Raw genomic sequence first — 19163 nt, 5'->3', positions numbered from 1 at the left:
AGAGCAGGTTACCTCCTAAGCACATGTAAGGTGAGGTCCCCAACTCCCCACTAGCAGGCTGGAGGCTGGGCTGGCTGGGTCTGGGTGTGAGCTACGTAAGTGAGTTGATTCTTTTATTCAACAAAAACTATTGAGATGGAGTGCTGGACCTGGTGGTGGGCTAGTTGCTCTGGCTGCTGTCCTGCCTGGCTTCCAGTCTACTGGGAGTCATCCCAGCCCTGTGACAGAGGCAACCTCAGGTAAGAACTGGATGTTCATTATAGGAGCATGGGGTGAGACTCCCACTCTGGATGGGGCATCATACCACTGAGGTGACGAGTGATTACATCAGGTGCATGGCTAGATGTCAGGTCGTCTTTCAGATTCTAGCTAATAGGGCATTCTGTATTTCTGCCTTCTCCATTCAAGTAGGTAGAAGATGCTGCAATTTCCAGTCCTAGGAGTTTGTGGCAGGGTGAAAAGCAGAAGTTGCTGCAGAAACTTCCCATTCTGGGTTTATGTATGAAAGGTCAAACCCTGTGTGGGGACAGAGTCCCAGAGAACAGTTTCCAGACTCTCAACCTCACGTGGAAAGGTGCTGGCTCGGTTATTAGATGGCCATCAGCTGTAATCAGATGGCCATCCGCTGTGGCTGGGTGGCCATCAGCTGTTACCAGTTAGCCATTAGCCATTAGTATAACTACCATGGTTACTCTAGGGGGTTGGTTGTTGGTTGGCAGAGAAACGCGGATTGCAGTTAGCAAATGGGGTTGGTTGGTTGGCAGCGAAGTGGACGGCAGGTTGTGGACCATGTGGCTCCTGCTTCCTGTGTCTCCAACCCAGCCGCCAGCAAGACTATAGTGGTATGACTCCCTTACCGATGGCTCCGTGGGTGTTCCTTTTTGGCCTCACCATGTCCTGTGTTCTTGTGCAGGGAGCGGGACCAGAGTCCCCACATGACACCCTGGAAGAGGTCTCGAGAGGTATTCTAGAGCAGAAGTTACCTGCTAGTGTTTGGTTTGATCTGCCCCATGTAAAACCATTTTATTTTATTTTATTTTAAAATATATATATTTTTTCTCAAACTTGAAGCTTTATTTCTTCAAGTTCTAACACATTTTTCATTGACCAATGATGTCACCCGCATCCCGTGTGGAGGTCAGTGATCAGTACACCAAAGAGGAAACCTCACACATTTAGGCAAAAACCTTTTGAAATCAGTTGCCACCACTTGAGAATTAGTGATGTCACAGAAGCAGGTGGCGTCTTGGTGCACCTGGAAGCCCAGGACTGCTTGCAGCTCCCTTGTGCGCTTCCTGCCTCCTCAGCCACTACCTACTGAGTAGTGCATCTGCACTGCCATTCTCTTACCCTTCACTTAGGGGAAAGCAAAATATTTATCTCACAATTATCTCCACTAAGTGGGATAAAAATGTTAAAAGTCCACATGTTTCACAAGAAGTAAGAGAGAGTGTGTTTCCTGGTTCAGGTGAAGACTGATCCAAAATGTTTAATACTGTGTTTCCCCAAAAATAAGACTTAGCCGGACCATCGGCTCTAATGCATCTTTTGGAGCAAAAATTAATATAAGACCTGGTCTTGTTTTACTATAGTATAGACCAGGTATAATATAATATAATGTAATATACTATACTATACTATACTATACTATACTATACTATACTATACTATAATACCGGAGGTCAAATAAATGTCATATTTAGAATATTTCTTAGAGAGAGTACCCGGAATGGTGGGAAGTGCTCTGTGAGCTGGCTGTCTTAGGAATTTGGTGGATGGAAACCAAGAATGAAAAGACTTTAATATCGGCCAGCTCAGTTGAATGAGGCTCAACAATTGTCGTTAAGTTGATTTACATTTTTTAAAGTGACATTTCTTATACAGTTGAGTTGGTGGCTTGACAGTCAAGCTGGTATCAAGAAGTACAGAAACACAGGGCCCCCATCTGTGAGCTGGGCTTGTGTTGACAACCAAGGGTCCTCCAGAGCAGGGGCTTGGCCTGGGGGCTGTGAACTTGGACTGGAGAAAGTCACATCTCTATCTTCTAACCTGTACTAGAAAGTTAGCATTTCCTTCTGACATGCATGCAGCCTACATACCCCAGTGATATTACCACCTGGGTGACTCTATTACCAGTACTGCCATATTTACCCGAAAATAAGACCTAGCTGGACAATCAGCTCTAATGCACCTTCTGGAGCAAAAATTAATATAAGACCCAGTCTGATTTTACTATAATACCCGGTCCTTAATATAATATAATATAATATAATATAATATAATATAATATAATATAACTTAATATAATACTGGGTCTTATATTAATTTTTGCTCCAAAAGACACATTAGAGGAGAACTGACTCTGAGTGGTGAACACACAGTGGGATTTATAGATGATGTAATACAGAATTGTGCACCTGAAATCTATGTGATTTTACTAACAATTGTCACCACAATAAATTTAATAAAAAAGAAGAAAAAAGACACATTAGAGTTGATTGTTCAACTGGATCTTATTTTTGGGGAAATACGATATGTATTGCAGATAGTTTCATCCACATTACAGCTGTTACTGATCTCTGTAAATCTCATGACATTCATCCTGACATCTAGATTGTGGTAGTTACTTCTCCTGCCACTAGATCTTACTATTTACTGTGATGATAAAGAAGCACACATACTGCTGTATGATGTCTATTTTCAACATATTTTGATAACCATATTTCAACAAGAACTGGTTTCTTTTATAATCTCTACATACTTTTTGGGGGGCATTTAAAGATATTATTCTAAGAAAAGAGTCACCGGTGTCCCCCAACTCGAAGGGATTCGTGCCACAAAACCAGTGCCTGGGCTGTACAGTGGGCCGGGAAGGGGGAGCTTTCCACCCCCGCTCCAAGACTGTGGGTGCTACGGCAGGAGCTGGACACCAGGCTGATAGCTTTGGCTGCATCACCCTCTGGGACTCACTGGCCTGGGTCTTTGGGCCACAATCTGCAGCCAACAGTGCCTGTGTTCCCTGCCGTGTGGGGAGGATTTCGGGAGAACTAGTACACAGCACATCACAGTGAGCCCTCTTTGTGGGCCACAGCTTCACCACCTGTCAGAGGCCTGGATAAGAGGAACTGAGCAGTGTGGGGTTGTAGCAGTGGTTTCCTGCCCTTCCGTCATGTGAGGCTCTGCTCCTGTTGCCTGGAGCCTTGGGTCACATAGCCCGCAGGTGCCTGCCCTGCAAGGAGCCCGAGGAGCTGGGAGCAGAGAGCCAACATGGGCTCAGCGGCCGGAGTGCTGAGAGTTCTCCTCCTTCTCCTGGGTAAGTGAGGAATGTGGCAATGGGGTACACATTACCCTTCTGTAGGCAGGGGAGCCACCCTGAGAGGGAAACCTGCCTCCTCTGCTGGGTAAGTGAGGAGTGTGGCAATGGGTGCACGTTACCCCTCTGTGGCTGGGATGCCACCCTGAGAGGGAAACTTGGGGAGATCTGCCCATTGGGCCTCAGTCCCTAAAGCATGGTGTGTCCCTTTGGAGAGATGGCTTTTCTCACTTTGACTGTCTAGCATGCAATGTGCTTGTCTGTTTCATTCCAGCTGCAACTTACAAATGCTTCTGGGCCAGGGGCAAACAGGAAAGGGTCATGTGGCAGAAAGAGCTTTTGGCCTGGGGCCTGGACTGGGATCTGGCTTTGAACCGCGGCTCCACTGCTGACAAACTGCAGCAAACTTCTTAGACTCTCTCAGTATCAGTCTCTGAATGAATAGAATGGGTGATAATAATGTTTCCGTTTTAGGATTGTGTGAAAATTAAGTTAAATTTGATTAAGTCAAATCAAAATAGTTATGTAAGAGGAGAAAATGTAGGTATGTAGATGCTTCTCTGTAGTTAATGGTGAACCAGTCTTATTATGGAGGGAAGTAGGCTCCTAGTTGCCCGGAGGTTTCTTTGTTTTTTAAAGTCATCTTTAATCCTGTGCATCAAAAGAAGGAAGAAGGGAGAGAGACAGAGACTAAAAAAAAGTAGGGCCAGATGTAGAGGAAGTAATATAAGGCCATAGAAATGGAGAGGAAGAAACCGAGAGAGAGAGATGGAGGCACAGAGTGATGGTTAGAAATACCCATACGCAGAGACGGAGAGGAAAGAGCTATACGACTTTGCAAGATCCCCTGTGACATCAGCTGTTATTTCTTAGAGAGGCAATGGGCAGCCCTTGAATACACAGAGGGATTTCCCAAAACTTGCACTGGGTCAAGACTCAAAGGCAAGCAGTCTGTCTCTGAATTTAATCTTTTGTCTATGGATCAATAACCTGTATCCTGGAAATGGCAAAGTTAGTTCCATGGGCAGGACTCTGTCTGAAGCCTACAACAGGACAAAGAACCTGGCTTCTGGGAGTGAACGTGTCAGGCAGAAGGATAGCCACAGCATCTACTGGTTGACACGTGGAAACAATCATGGACAGTGGCAGTGAGGGATGGTGGGAACCAGCAAGCAAGAACTAAAGGCCTGCAGGGCGGCTGAGGCAAAGTGTGCCCAGGAAAGTGGCAGAAGGTGGCAGAGGTCTAATCCTTGTTTCTGCTTTTGACCTATCTAGATAGTCTGTCCTAGGGAAAAATAGGAAGTTAAATTTAAGAAACCCAATGAAACACAGTGTAGATTATACAAACAGGCAATTCACTGAAGAATTACAAACAGAGAGTAAGCCTTTAAAATGCTCATGCTCACAAATAATGAAAGAAACAATAACACCTAACATTTTTTAATGCTTCTGTAATTTGCTTAACACTTTACGTGAGCTCCTTCAGTCCCCATGACAACTCTATGGAGTAGGTCCCACCCTTACCTGCATTTCATGGGTTAGATTTTAATTACTTGGCCAAGGTATCACAGCTGGTTAGTGCTTTGAGAAACTCGTCATAGAGATAGTAGTGGTTAGGAGTGAGCCTCCGCTCCAAACTCCTGGAATGTTCGTCCTAGCGCTGCTGTTACCAGCTCAGAGAACAGGTTATTTATCCTATTTGTGTGCAGTGCTCTCCTCTGTAATGTGGGGATGGTGAGAACACCCATCTCACAGGCTGGTGAGAGAATTCAGTGTGTTCCCACGTTTAAAGCGTGCAGCTGGTATCTGCCGGGAGGTGAGCCCTCACTCCTGGATATCGGGGAAACTAATTGATCCAATCTTACCAGAGGCAATTTGGTAATATGTGTCAAAATATAAGCTGCCCACAACCTTCTACCAAGAAATTTCAACTTCAAAATTCATCTTAATGAAATAATAGGGTAAATTATTTACCTTAGATTTAATAGAATGTTTTTAGCACTGCTGACCACAGTGAAGTCCAGAAACAAGTGATTATCAGAAGGAATCTGGCTAAATCAATTATGCTGTAAGGTTTCAAACAATATCCAGCATGTTTAAATGAAAAGCACAACTTTCTCAGAACTGACATGGACAGAGGAGTAGTGACAAAGAGATAGATACAGAGTTAAAATTATGTAGTTATATTTTGCGTATGTTTGCTTATCTATCCAAAAATTGAGTGGAGGGAAACATAGCAAATGATTAATAGTATCTTTTATTCTTTTTAGAAAATAGGATTATGAGGCATTTTTCAGTTTCTCTGCATTGAAATTTTTCTAATGATCACATATATTCTTAATTGCAATAAATAAGTTTCTACGAACAAAAAAATAACATGACAGCCTGTTGAAAGCTGGAAGGAAAAGGGTTTTTCTTTTATGGACTGGTGAAAGGGACCTAGGGGATTATCTAGTACAACCTACTAATGAATGACACGTGAGGGCGGGTGACCAGGCCAGTCCCCTAGGTTGTATGTGACAACTGTGGGTAAGAAGGCTGTCAGGGACAGCACGATAGGCAAAGGAGATTCTCTGCCTACTCGCCCCAATGACGTCCGGGCTCTCTCTCATGGGACCCTGGAAAGACAAGCTAGGTCCATTATTTCCCATACCCAGAGTAATTGGAGAGTTTTTGAAAAAACAGTTTTTGAATATTCTAAAAACATTTAAAAAAACTGAGATCAATGTAACAAAAGTTCATGGACCCAAAACCCTGAATTAACACATTTAAAATTGGCTTGTTTTAGGTTTATGTATTTAAAAGTAGCTAGATGATAAATCAACATATCCATCAAAGAAACAGAACATCAGAGACCGAGTTGAAGCCTTCAGCTCCCCTCCTCTGTCTTGTTTTCCTCGCCCCACCTCCCCAGAGGAAACATCACCCCTGCTTTGCCTGTACTTCCTTCCTTTGTTGCTTTCTTGGTGTTAAAGACTTGACCCGAATGCCGCCATAGCAACATGCTGCCGTTAGCTACCCATTCCGATAACACGAATCAGACGTTGTCATTGCAACAGTCTATAAGATTCTGTTGAAACATTATATCATAACTTAGTTATCCATTCTGGTACTGATGGAATTTAGGTTGTAGCTTTTTGCATGACTGTCAATGCTGCTGCAATGAGCCTTCTTGGTTGTATCTCCTGAAATTCATGTGCAGCTGTTTTTCTAGGAGACACATCTGGAAGAGGAGTTTCTGTGCCATGGGTATGCACAGTCTCCTTTTATTGGATATTACCAAATTGCTCTCCACCAGTGAGATCTGGACATATCTGTCCCCCTACAGATTCAGTGATACTTGAATCTAGTCAGACTTCTCATTTTTGAACTATTGGAGGATTGTAAAATATTATTGCCAAGTTTAAAGTTTACATGTTCCTGATTACTAGTAAGAATAACCATTTTTCCTACATTTATTAGATAGCCATTTTCTTTTTCTATAAGTTTCAAATTAGTTTTATTTGGTTATTGCTCTTTTGTGTATTTTTTCTGGATATTACTTATTTGTCTGTGTCATATGTGGCAAATATGTTCTTTCAATAGGTTGTTTATCTTTTATCTTTGTGGCATCCTTTGTTCCACAAAAGTCTCTAAATGTGATACAATCAAATTTATCAGAAAGAGAGATCTTTTCTCTGAGCCATTTGAAAGTAAATTGTATACATCATGGCTTTTTTTTAAACCTCTAAATACATTAGTGTGCATTTCTTTAGAAATAATCACTTACATAACCACAGTGTAGTTATCAACTTTAGGAAATTTAACATTGACAAAATATTTCCACATAATCTATATCATAGTCCAATATTTTCAGTTGATCCTACAATGCCCTTTGCAGCTTTTACTACACGTTAGCAAAGGGGCCGGAGGAGGGCCAGGTATTGCATTTGGTAACCATGTCTCTTTCACCTTATTTAGTCTGGAACATCTCCACAGCCTTTGTTTGTCTTTTATGTCACTGATATTTTAGAAGTTTCCATTCCTCACCCTCTTTTTTGTTTCATAGAACATTCCTTAATTGGGGGTTTGCATGATACCCTAGTGATTAAATTCTGGTTATCCATTCCCCATCAGAAAACTATGTAACTGATCTTGTGTCCTTCTCAGGGTATCACGTTTGGAGCCATAGGATGTACTTTTGACATAATGTGAAATGATTTACAACTAGGTTTTGATTATGATTGTCATAATCCTAAATAAATTATTTGCCACTTAACTACTGACCAATCAATACTTTTAAATTTTGCTAAAATATTGCTCTAAAAATAGCTATTGAAAATATCTGGTAAAATTCCTAAGCATTTTATTAGTGGTTTGCACCTTCCTTTTTTAAAGCTGACATATAAAATATTCCTATGGATTCTAATTCCAACCAAACTGTCAGCCATCTGTCTCCATTTTAATTCTGTTGGAAAGCACCCGCTGAATTCTATGTATTATTATAATCATGATAATAAAGGAAATACAATATCACTTTAATTATGTTCCAGTTGCCTAAAACATTCTTCATTGAAGGAGCCAGAGTTATTGAAGAGAACAGAGGCCTTTCCCTCCCCTTAATTTATAATTGAAAGATGGCAGAGGCTGGGGTAAAGAGAATTAAATTCGTTTTTATCTTACAAGTCAAAGTCATCACTTTATTTCTTGGTTCTTAATCCCTGAGATCTTTGTAAAAATATTTCCTGACATCTTTTCCCCTGTTCCAGATTCCTGCCAAGACAATGGTTCAGAATCCTGTGGTGTGTGAGAAAGAATTCTTGCAGAATTATTTTTGTTTTGCTGTGTATCAAATTACCATAAATGTAATGAAAGAAAACTAAAACACTAGGGTCTCTCAGAAAGTCAGCAGTAGGTAAAAGAAGAGGCTAGGACCCCAGGAAGGCAAGGAGAAATTTTCTGATAGAGCAAGAATTCTCTTCATGATTTTTTCTCATTTTCTAATTGGATTGCTTGTTTTCTCTTTTACTATTGAATTTTAAGAGTTCTTAATATATTTTTTATATGAGTCCTCTGTCAAATATGTGATCTCCAAATATTTTTCTCCAGGTCTCTTAGCTTGTCTTTCCATTCTCTTCACAAAGTCTTTTTATATAACAAAAGTATTTAATTTTCATTAAGTCTATTTACTGATATATATATATATATATATTTATATATCTATTTTATTTACTGATATATATATATATATATATATATATATATATACACACACACACACACACACACACACACACACACATATATATATATATATAAAATCTTTTTTATGGTTCATACTTTTGATATGTCTGAGGAATTTTTAACCAAGCCCCAAGTCTCCAAGATTTTTTCTTCCATTTTCTTCTAAAAGTTATTTAGTTTTATATTTTACATTTAAATCTACAATCCATTTTAAGTTTATTTGTGAATTTAGGTCCAGGTACTTTTTTTCCCTCTAATACCCAATTACTCCAGCATGATTGGTTGAAAACTATCCTTTCTCTATTGAATTGATTTTGCTCCCTTGTAAAAAATCAGTTGGTCATACTTGTGTGTACTATTTCTCGGCTAGCTTTTCCTTTCCATTGATATATGTGTCTGTCCCTCTGCCAATACCACACATCTTGATTTCTGTAGGTATATAAGTTTCAAGATGGTAAAGTAATCCCTCTTACCTTATTCTTCTTTTTTAAAAAAACCTTTTAGCAATTCTAGTTCATTTACCTTTCAATAATCTTATGTATATCAACAAAAAAGTCTTGCTGGGATTTTGATAGGAATTACATTAAATCTATGCATGGATGTGGGAAGATTTGACCTTTTTATCATATTTATTTTTCCACGAATGTGGTATGTATGTCCATTTATTAAGCTCTCTTTTATTTCTCTTATCAGCATTGTGGAGTTTTTAATATGAGACCTGTATATGCATTATTAGACTTACACTTAAGTATTTTTTTACTGTAAATTATGTTGTGTTGTCTTTAAATTTTCTCTTTCTATGTGTAATTGTTAGTATATAGAAGTTGATTTGTGTATGTTGATCTTGTATCGTGGGACCTTATTGAACTCACTTATTAATTCTAGGATTTTTTTTTTTTTCAGTGCTTTGGGATTTTCTACATAGACCATATCATCTATAAATAGGGACAGTTGTATTTCTTCTTTCCTAAGTGGTATGCCTTTTATTTTATTTTCTTGCCTTATTGGACTGGCAGGAACTTCCAGGACAATGTTGAGCAGGCATGGTGATGACAGAAACTGTTGCCTTGTTCTTGATCTTAGTGGGAAAGCATCTTGTTTCTCGCTATTAAGTATGATGCTAGCTGTAGGTTTTTTGTAGATATTCTTTATAAGGTTGAAGAAGTTTCCCTTTATTTCCAGCTTTCCGAGAGTTTTTGTCATGAATGGATGGGTGTAGAATTTTGTTAAATGCTTTTCCTGAATCACTTGATATGATCATGTGATTTTTTTTCTTTTTTAGCTTGTTAATGTGGTGGATTACACTGATGGATTTTTGAATATTTAACCAGCCTCACATCCCTGAATAGACTCCATTTGGTCATGATATGTAATTCTTTTATCTTAGTGAATTCTACTTGATGACATTTTGCTAAGGGTTTTGAATCTATATTCATGAGGGATACTGGTTTGTAGTTTTCTTTTTTTTGTACTGTTTTTCTGTGGTTTTAAAATCACAGTAATGCTGGCTTCATAAAATAAGTTAGGGAATGTTACCTCTTCTTCTATTTTCTGAATGGGATTGTATAGTATGGGTGTTAATTTTTCTTTAAACACTTGTTAGAATTCTCCCATGAAATTCTCTGGGCCTGCAGATTTCTGTTTTGGGAGTTTGTAGATTATGAATTCAAATTCCTTAATAGCTGTAGGACTATTCAAAGCATCTACTTCATTTTGGGTGAATTGTAATAGTTTGTACTTTTTGAGGAATTGGTCCATTTTATCTAAGTTGTCAGGTTTTTATGTATAAAGTTGCTCATAGTATTCTCTTATTATCTTTGTCATACATGCAGAGTCTGGTGATATCCCTGTTTGTTTTATGATATTGGTAATTAGTGTCTTCTCTCCTTTTCTTCTGTCAATCTTGTTAGAGGTCGATCAATTTGATTGAACTTTTCAAAGAGTTTTGTTTCACTTATTTTCTCTATTATTTTTCTGTTTTCAAGCTCATTGATTTCTGCTCTTGTTTTTATTATTTACTTCCTTCTGCTTTCTTTGGTTTTATTTTGATGTTCTTCTTCTGGTTTCTCCAAGTGGGATATTAAATTACTAATTTCAGATTTTTCTTTTTTCTACTGTTAAAAAAAGGCATTTATTGTTACAAATTGCCCTCGCAGCACCGCTTTAGCTATGTCCTACAAGTTTTGATATGTGTGTTATCATTTCTATTTAGTTAACATGTTTTGATTTCCCTTGGGACAGCCTCTTTGTCCCATGAATTATTTAGGAATATTGTTATTTTCCAAACTTTTGGAAAATTTCCTGTTATCTTTCTATAATTTATTTCCAATTGTGATTAGAGAACACTTTGTATGATTTAAATTCTTTTAAATTTGTTGAGGTTTGACCCAGGGTATGGTCTATGTTGATAAATCGTATGTAAGTGCTTGAAGAGAATGTGTATCCTGCTGGTGTTGGATCTTATTGCTTGATAGTATGGTTGAAATTTTTAAATATCTTTAATGATTTTCTGTCTATCTGTTCTATTAATTGTTGAGAGAAGGTTGTGCATTTGTCTATTTTTCCTTTCAGTTTTTTCAGTTTTTGCTTCACATGTTTTCTAGCTGTTGTTTGATGTGTAGACATTTAGGATTACTGTGTTTGTCTGGTGGATTGACTCTTATCATTCTGTACTTGTAATATAATGTAATGTAATATCACTGGATCTGGTAATTTGCTTTGCTCTGAAATTTATCTGATAGTAATATAGCTACTCCTTTTTAGAAATTAATGTTTGCATGGCATTTCTTTTTCTGTACTTTTACTTTCAACCTACCTGTATCATATTTGAAGTGAGTTTCTTGTAGACAGCATATAGGTCAATCATTTTTTTAAATTGATTTTACAAATGTTTTTTAATTGGCAAACTTGGGCAATTTATGTTTAATGTTAGAACTTTCAGTTTGCCAATTTATATTTTGATTTTTTTTTGTTCTCTGTTTATCATTTCTTTTTTTCCCACCTTCCTGTGTGTTTCTGGAACATTTTTTAGAATTCCATTTTGATTTGTCTGTAGTGTTTCTGAATGTATTGCTTTCCATAGCTTTTTTAGTGGTTGCTGTATCTCATTATATATATATATATTATATATATATGTATCACAGTGCACTGGTGTCTACATTTTAACAGTTCAAGTGAAACGTATAAATTGTGCCTCTATGTCCCTTAAATATTTCTTCTATGTATGTTGAGAACTACATCAGAAATGTTATCATTTTATAGCTTCAACTGTCACACCTAATTTAGAAACCTTAGAAGAAAAGGAAAGTCTGTTACTCATATTTTTATGAGCTGTGACAGACACCAACTACTAAGCTACACCCCGACCTCAGGACACCACTGCTTCTAGGAGGGCTCCCACGATTCTCAGCCAGTTTGCCTTTCTCCCCACCTTTCAGAACCTTCTTATGTTGGTTTGTAATATAATACCCAGGGTTGTAAGCTATACATAGTGAGAAGAATAAAGAAAAGTAAGCTTATTCCCATCTTTCTCGGAAATGAGTTGTTAAGAGGCTGGGGGATGGGTGATTTAGGGGAAGGTTCTTTGGGGAGGAGTTTGGGCTATCTAACATCTCTTAGACACACATCCCTGATCCTACTGGCTCCTGAAGGGGAGAAAATGCCCCATGAAGTGAAGGCAGGAGGGGTAAGCTCAGCAGAGGGCCTGCCAGGAAATCCCTGTGGTCCTTGTAGCCTGGATGGAGCCATAGCTGGGAGACTGAGAAGCCGGAGCTGACCTGGCTGACACACAAATACGGAGACTTTTCACTCACTCCCAAATTAAGCCACTTTGCTTCCTCTTTAAAGTCACTGTAAGCAACTCTGTCTCATCCAGACCCTCGAGTATCCACCAGAATTGCCTGAACTGTTTCTTTTATTACATTTGATTCCACCGAATAACCAGCTAACGGTTCTCAGTAAGATGAACTGGGCTCACTCTCTCCTGCTTGTCTGAACGAAACAGACGAGCAGTGGGGGAAATTCTTGGCTGTAACCACCTCAGAGATCTGTGCAAGCTTGTGCAAACCCTCAGGTCACATCGTCAGGAAGTCAGTGTCCAGGCCCCTGGGGTGCTCTCTCACAGTCCTCCTCACACACCTGGTAGCACGTCTGTTTTCATGCCTGTCTGCTTGAGATCTTGTTCCTCCCTGTACTGTCACCTCTGTCAGGGCAAGAATCTGGTCTCACCAGGATACCACTCAGCAACTAGCACTTGTTTGTGAGTTGATTACAAACATGAAGGGCAACCTCAGCTTCCAGAAGCCAGTCTGTAGGAACAAATCTGGTTGGGACAGGAGGAATGGGGGTGAGGGCAGCATGGAGTGGAGGGCAGTGTGGTATGAGGCTGAGTGGGCACAAGCCACATGGAGAAGGGGGGCCTTATCCTACAAGGCATCGTACAGCCTTGGAGGATGAGCCCCCAGCTGCAGTACAGCCGGTCATCTGGTGGCACGGAGACTTTCTAGGCTGGATTTGTCTGGGGCCATGGCAGCAGGGTCTCTGCTCACTTCCAAGGCCGCATTTCATGGCTCACTCGTTTCCCCACTGGAAGCAGTGTGTGGCCTGACGTCCGGGAAAGTGGCAGGGTGCGGTGCCTGTCACAGTTTTTGGCTGGCCCATGCTCAGCCCCACAAAAGACAGTGTGGGACAGGGCAGCTAAGCTGACCCAGGGAAGCCTCTAGAGACACTCAGCAAGGGTCCCTGAGGTGACCTCGGGGTATGGAAATTAGAGACTCTCCCAAGCTCAGGTGAGCCACACATGACACACCCACACATGACACATTATGAAACTGCAGTCAGCTTGGAGCTACTGTCTACCCTGCGTGCTGGCGTGAGACTGTTCTATGGAATCAGGCCGACCCAGGTTCAAACCCCAGAGCCCTCCTATTCAGGTGACCTTGAGAGGGCACATTACCTGCTGGAGTTTCCGGATAAAATGTGGACCGTGGTCCAAGGACAGAACCCCTGCCCCTGCCCTGCCTTTGGAGGCCCCCATATAACACACACACACATCCGAACACAAAGACGTTGTTTCTTGTTGATCTCGTCAGAAAGACTTTAGGAAGTTCAGGAACGGGAGCAGCACACAGATATAAGGGAAAGGGACTTGTGGGTGCACCGGGCGGCTAAAACTGCGTACAGTGTGTCCTGGAGGGGAAACCACAGCCCACTCGGGGCTATGGGACAGAGAGCAAGGGAGGAAGAGCTTTTACTTCAATGACCAACAAGCATTCCTGGGCAGACTGCATTTCCAGGTAAGCAGGTGCTGGGTAGGAGGACCTGCAGGGAGTCTGACTGGGCCAGGCCCTATCCCCAATTTAGGAGCATCTGGTCATTTTAGGAGGCCTAGCAAGGCCCAGCATCCTCCTGCTCTGCCCAGAAGACTCTGCCAGCCCTTGGGGCCCTCAGCAGAGCTGAGCTTTCCCTTCAGGAAGGTGACTCCTGGGGAGTGGAGTTCAGGATCCTGAGGGGAAAGTGAGCTGGGCCCTGTATGTGGCTTGATTTACAACTTAGAAATATTTTGACATGTGACATGTGCTGGGCTCTGCAAATGTTAGAAACTGCCTTAGAAAAGATAACTATGATGGAAATGTCAGGCGTAGACCCTGGCGCATGGTAGGCATAGTGAACCTCTCTCCTCGTAGATGGAGGCAGATGGTTTGTGTTGCCAAGGTCCCAGGGCTCTCATGTTGGCTGGTGCTGCTGCTTCCTCTGCAGCATCATGGCCCCTTCCCCTGCGGGCCAGGCCAGCTGTCATCCTACAGCCCCGCCCCCTGGGCACATGCTTCTTCAGCCAGATCCCTGAGGACTCCTGAGCAAAGCTTCCCAGAGGCTGAAGAGCACAGTATGAATATTGCATGAATAATAATAACCCCTCCACTTAGCGGTTATGCAGCGCTCTCCCCATCCAAATACTTCACCATCATTAATTAGTTATTCTGCACTGCTTCCAGTGTCCCCTGCTTTCTCTGCGAAGCCTCCTCTTGTAAACAGGACATCTTTGGTCTGAAACCTCAATGTTCAGTGGATGGGCCGTCCCCTACCTGGAGTCCTGGAGCCTTATGGAGGCCTCTGCTTGGCTCTGCAACTTCTCACATCAGAGACCTGAACCCTTCACGGGGAGGCCTAGCTCCTTTCTGAGCTCAGAGCCTCCCCACAGCTGCCTCCTGGTATGCTCTGCTCTCCACATTTCCCCTGGCCACAGGAAAGTTGGGGACCCCATCTCAAGCGGGTGGCTGTGTGCTTGTAGAAGACACCTCAGTCTGTGCCCACATACCTTCAGGGGGTCTCACAGCTCACTCTTGCTTGATTTTCATGTGCTTGCTTTATGTACTTGATTTTCAGCCCCATTGCAGAGGGGCCACCAAGCTGGGAGCCATGTCATGTTTGCCTAAACAGTGGCAGAATGAAGACTCAGATATTCTGATTCCAAGTATTATTCCTTCCCACACCCCACAGGCTCACAGAAAGGTTTCATGTCCCAACAGATGTTCAAAGATGAAACAAACCCCTACCACCAGTGAGTAGGGTCAGCAGAATGTTCTGGCTGTGGGTCTGCTGTTCCAGCCTGCCCTGGACACTACCACCTACCCCACCAGGGTGGCCTCCAGCTCCTCTGGCTTCCAGCATCTCTGTCCCTTGAAGTTTCAGTATCTCCCTGACCAGGTATGTTATGGCAGCTCTTCTGCCAGGTGTGACAGCATTTGCATGTCACCACCTCCTGGCCAGCAGGAGTGCTTCCCAGGCCTGGAACACTCTGGTTCTACCTTGGGCTGAAGCTGGCTCCCTGCCTCTAGCCCCTCCATTAGCCTGGAAAAGTATTGATCAGTTTGGCTTCTGTAGCTGAGTGTTTTAATCCCAGTGTGTGAATCTTTAAGAATTAATTAGCAAAGATTGCTCAGGAAAAACCAAGTGGGCACAAGTCTGGTCACCCACCATTATTGTGTTCCTCTTAATTACGATGCTATTTCTGGAAGCTGGAGGCATTTCCCCTGGTGTTTCCCCGCCTCAGGTCAGCCTCTCCCTTTTCTGGTGGGCTTCTGTAGCCTCCTATGCCCAGTTCCTGCCCAGGGCAGCCATGTGGTGGCTGGCGGCCCCCTCCCATTCCTCTGGAAAGCCCTGAAAGCCTCGGTTTCCCATGCATTCTAGCTGCTCTGAGCTTCTGAGCTGCTTCTTTATTCCTAAGCCCTCATGCTCTCTCGGGCCTTCTGGCCTTTGCTGGCCCCTCTTCTTCTGTCTGGACACCTTCCCTGCCTGTCCTCATACCCATATTTCCCCCACCATTTTCACCAGGTCCTACTTGTCTGCTCCCATCCCTGCCTTGCCAACCTGAAGGATCTGCCACCTCCGTCATCAGGACACTTCTGATTGCAGGTGATAGTTACTTAGCTCAGATAAAATTAAGATGAAGGTGTTTCTTTACTGAGGTGACTGAAAAGTCAAGGAGAAGTGCTTCAGGCACAGCTGGATTCAGGGACTCAAAAGCTATCTTGAGGGACTTGGTCTCGGCCTGACCCTCTTCTGGTTGGGGGGTCTTCAGTCTCAGCAGGTTTCCTCCACCTGGTGGGAACCCCCTCAGCCCCACAGTTATCAATTCTGGAAGACACTCCTATTTCTCAGTATTTTCCCTGAAGTCCCAAAGTTGAATCTTATTGGCCTGAATTAGATCACTTGCCCTGCCCCTTGACCAATTACTGCTGACAGGAAGAAGGAATAGGCTAATTAATCAGAGATGGGTCACAGGTTTATCCTGGAGCTGCCCTGAGGGAATGACATGCAGGTGGTTCCCCAAAGGAAAACCTAGGTGCTGCCAACAGACAAAGGTGGAAGGGAGGTGCGCAAGCCACACAGCATGGCCCCCCCACCTATTCCGTTCAGACTTCCTTCATCTTGTGGAGACTGAGGTTTGCAGGAAGGTGCTGGACACCACCCATGCCACTCTGATCTTTTCTTCAGTGTAAATCTTGTCTCCCCTGTCACTCTGTGAGCTCCTTCAGGGGTCTTGGGTTGTTCTTGGGTCCCTCTGGGCACCAGGGTCCTTCAGAACACACTGCAGGTACTTCATTCCTGTGTGTGGACCATTAGGAGGTGATGGATGCCTCTTCTAGACATTTGAAACCCTTTCCTCTAGATGAGAGCATCGGAATTCATGAGATCTAAAGTTAGGAGCCATTCTGCAATATTTAAGTTCCGAGATGAAAATGGCCAGGCATTAATTGACAAACACTCAGGGCAGCCTCTCCCTATTTTTAGTTCAGATACTTATAGAATGACATCTGAGTGCATGCATACCCACTGCCCTCACTGGAACCACACAGCCAGTTTCTGCCCAAATAAGGGTGCTAAGGAGTGCCAACCCCTATTGAGGGTGGACAGCACAGGAAGTCTGAATGTCAGGGATGGGCCTCAGAGGGTCAGATTCTAACTGAGATGGGCCAAGGCCATGCTACGGCTTCAGCTCACCCTCCGGGAGCAGCCATGCTGCTGTCTCCCTCTGTTGGCTGCCCTCTCCGTACTGAGGGAGTGGGACCCAGGGAGCTGCCAGGCCTCAGGGCCATTCACTCTCCTAAGAGGCTCCTTCCTCTTGGGAAACTACTTGCGGTCTGTCCTCTGTAGGACTGAGGTGGGAGGGGTCGTAGAGAGGGGCCTGAAAACCAGCTATTTTGTCAGGCAGGGGCGGCATATCAGGTCATCTGGCAATAGCACGTCCAAAGGGGCATGAGGAGGAAGCAGAGACCCTAGACTCAGAACCGTAAGTGTCTTGTGCACCTTAGAAAAAGGCAGCATCCTCTGGGCAGGTGCAGCCTCAGGTGTGTGCTTGGTGAGAGCTCCTGGGTGCAGGACCTGATCTGGGCTCATGTGGAGGCTGGGTGGGTGAAGCTGCCCTGCGAGCTCAGCAGGCCCCTCTAGGGATCGCCCAGCGCTGTGCTCCAGGCAGCAGCCAGGAGAGTGCTCAGGGTCTCTGCTCCTGCCCTCTGCACCCAGCTCAGTGTGGGCAGTTTGAGTGTTGGTGGTCAGGTTAGATGTGACCAGCGCTATACCTCCTACTGCCCTGCACATCTACCAGCCGGCAGGGTCCCTGCATGTCCCCAGGAAAGCCAGCTCCTGCTCAGGCCCTTTGGAGTCTCCCCTTGGTTTGAGATCCTGTCCTCTGAAGGCTGTGCTCCCTCCTCCTGTTCCCAAGAGAACCCAGAGAATTCCAGCAGAGAAAGTGCAGTGGCTTCCAGTTTCCTCCTGGGTCTCTCACACATCTGAACTCAGGAGCACAGGCTCTGGCTGTGTTCGTAGCCCAACCCCGCTAGGGCCATCCATCCTCCAGCTACTTTGCAGAGCCAGGGAAAATCAGCACTGGGGGCTCACAGGGGGCCTCCCTCAGCTCATGACCCTGGCAGGAGACCAGGTGGGGTTGGCGGGCTAGTATGTTCATGACGGATCCTCACCCAGGGGCTCCTTAGAGCGCAGAGCAGATGCAGAATGCAGGGGGAATGCTGCGCAGAGGGATTTCCCTCCCTGAGGAGGGGAAAGGCTGCCGCCGAGTGGCCATGGTCTGGCTAGCAGGAATTCCTGGGAGGGGACTGTGTCCTGATGGAGTGCACAGTGTGGTCCTTTACCCAGGGTTGTCTGTCTGCAGGTATCCGAGCAGCAGCCCCAAGGAGGGCATTCACTCAGTCTCTGAGACAGGAGAGCCTGGAGAGCTGTTGGGGGCTGGGAACTAGGAGTGGCTCAGGGCTTGGGGAGGACACAGGATGGAGGGTGGTGACTAAGGACACTGACCTTGTGTTGGGGGATGAGGAGTAGGGGCTGAACTGAGCCCCAGCCAGGAACTTCCTGCCAGGGAGGGACAGGAGCTGTGATTTTAGGATGATGCACTTGGTGGGCTCGGAAGGGTGTTAGGCAGCCTGGTGCTGTCAGGAGCACAGGGCCAGGCCTTTCTGACACTGGACATTCTTCCTCCTCTCTCCTTCTCGCCCCTCCTGCCAGTCGTCTGAACTTCTCAGCTGCAGCCTCCATGTGTGTCCCTGTGCGTGCCTGTCTCTGTGTTTCTCTAGGTGTCTCTCTCTGTTTCTCTATATCTCTGGGCCTTTCTATCTCACTCATCCTGGTCTGTGTCCTTTCTTCTTTCTCCATTCAAGTTTCATCTTGAGCTTGAATGAAGTTTTTATGCTGCATGTTACACGTGGAGCGCGATGGTGGGAGCCAGGAAAGATGTCTGTGTGCGAGGGGCCAGGGGAGAGGCTGTCCCTTAGTGAGCCTGGCCTCACCCACTGGTGCCCTGCCTTCTGTCCAGTAAGGCAGAGAGAGGCTGGACGGTGTCAGGAAAGGAGCGAGGGAGAGCGTGCAGCACACACAGCCCTGACTTTGGGCATTAGTCTGGAAGTCGCTCCCAGGCACAGCCTCTTGGCTTAGTCAGCTCAGTTCGACCTTGTGCAAAACACAAGGCTTTGTCCCATCCCTGAAATGGTTTCCAACCGAGCTGGCGCAACAGGGTTGATGTAAAGAAACAAGGAAGCTCGGTGGGGGCTTCAGAGAACTGACAAAACCAGGGTCCTATTATGCACGGCGGTGTCTGTGGTATGTGTGTGAGTGG

General features: G+C 44.1%; 1 protein-coding gene across 2 annotated transcripts in view; it reads left to right on the top strand.

Moving 5' to 3' along the window:
* The first annotated feature begins 3162 nt into the window (after positions 1–3162).
* Positions 3163–19163, top strand: part of TMEM273 (transmembrane protein 273) — a 28622-nt gene continuing 12621 nt past the window's right edge. For both annotated transcript variants that reach the window (XR_012497948.1, XM_019730152.2), the window contains exon 1: positions 3163–3313. Coding sequence is in view for 1 of the 2 variants with exons in the window: in XM_019730152.2 (XP_019585711.2) it covers positions 3268–3313 (46 nt within the window). In the remaining variant the exon portion in view is untranslated. The remainder of the gene's footprint in view (positions 3314–19163) is intronic.

Source organism: Rhinolophus sinicus, linkage group LG07 (assembly GCF_036562045.2).
Source record: "Rhinolophus sinicus isolate RSC01 linkage group LG07, ASM3656204v1, whole genome shotgun sequence".
Taxonomy (NCBI): domain Eukaryota; kingdom Metazoa; phylum Chordata; class Mammalia; order Chiroptera; family Rhinolophidae; genus Rhinolophus; species Rhinolophus sinicus.
Note: the sequence above shows the minus strand (reverse complement) of the source record. Positions and strands in the feature narration are given on the sequence as shown.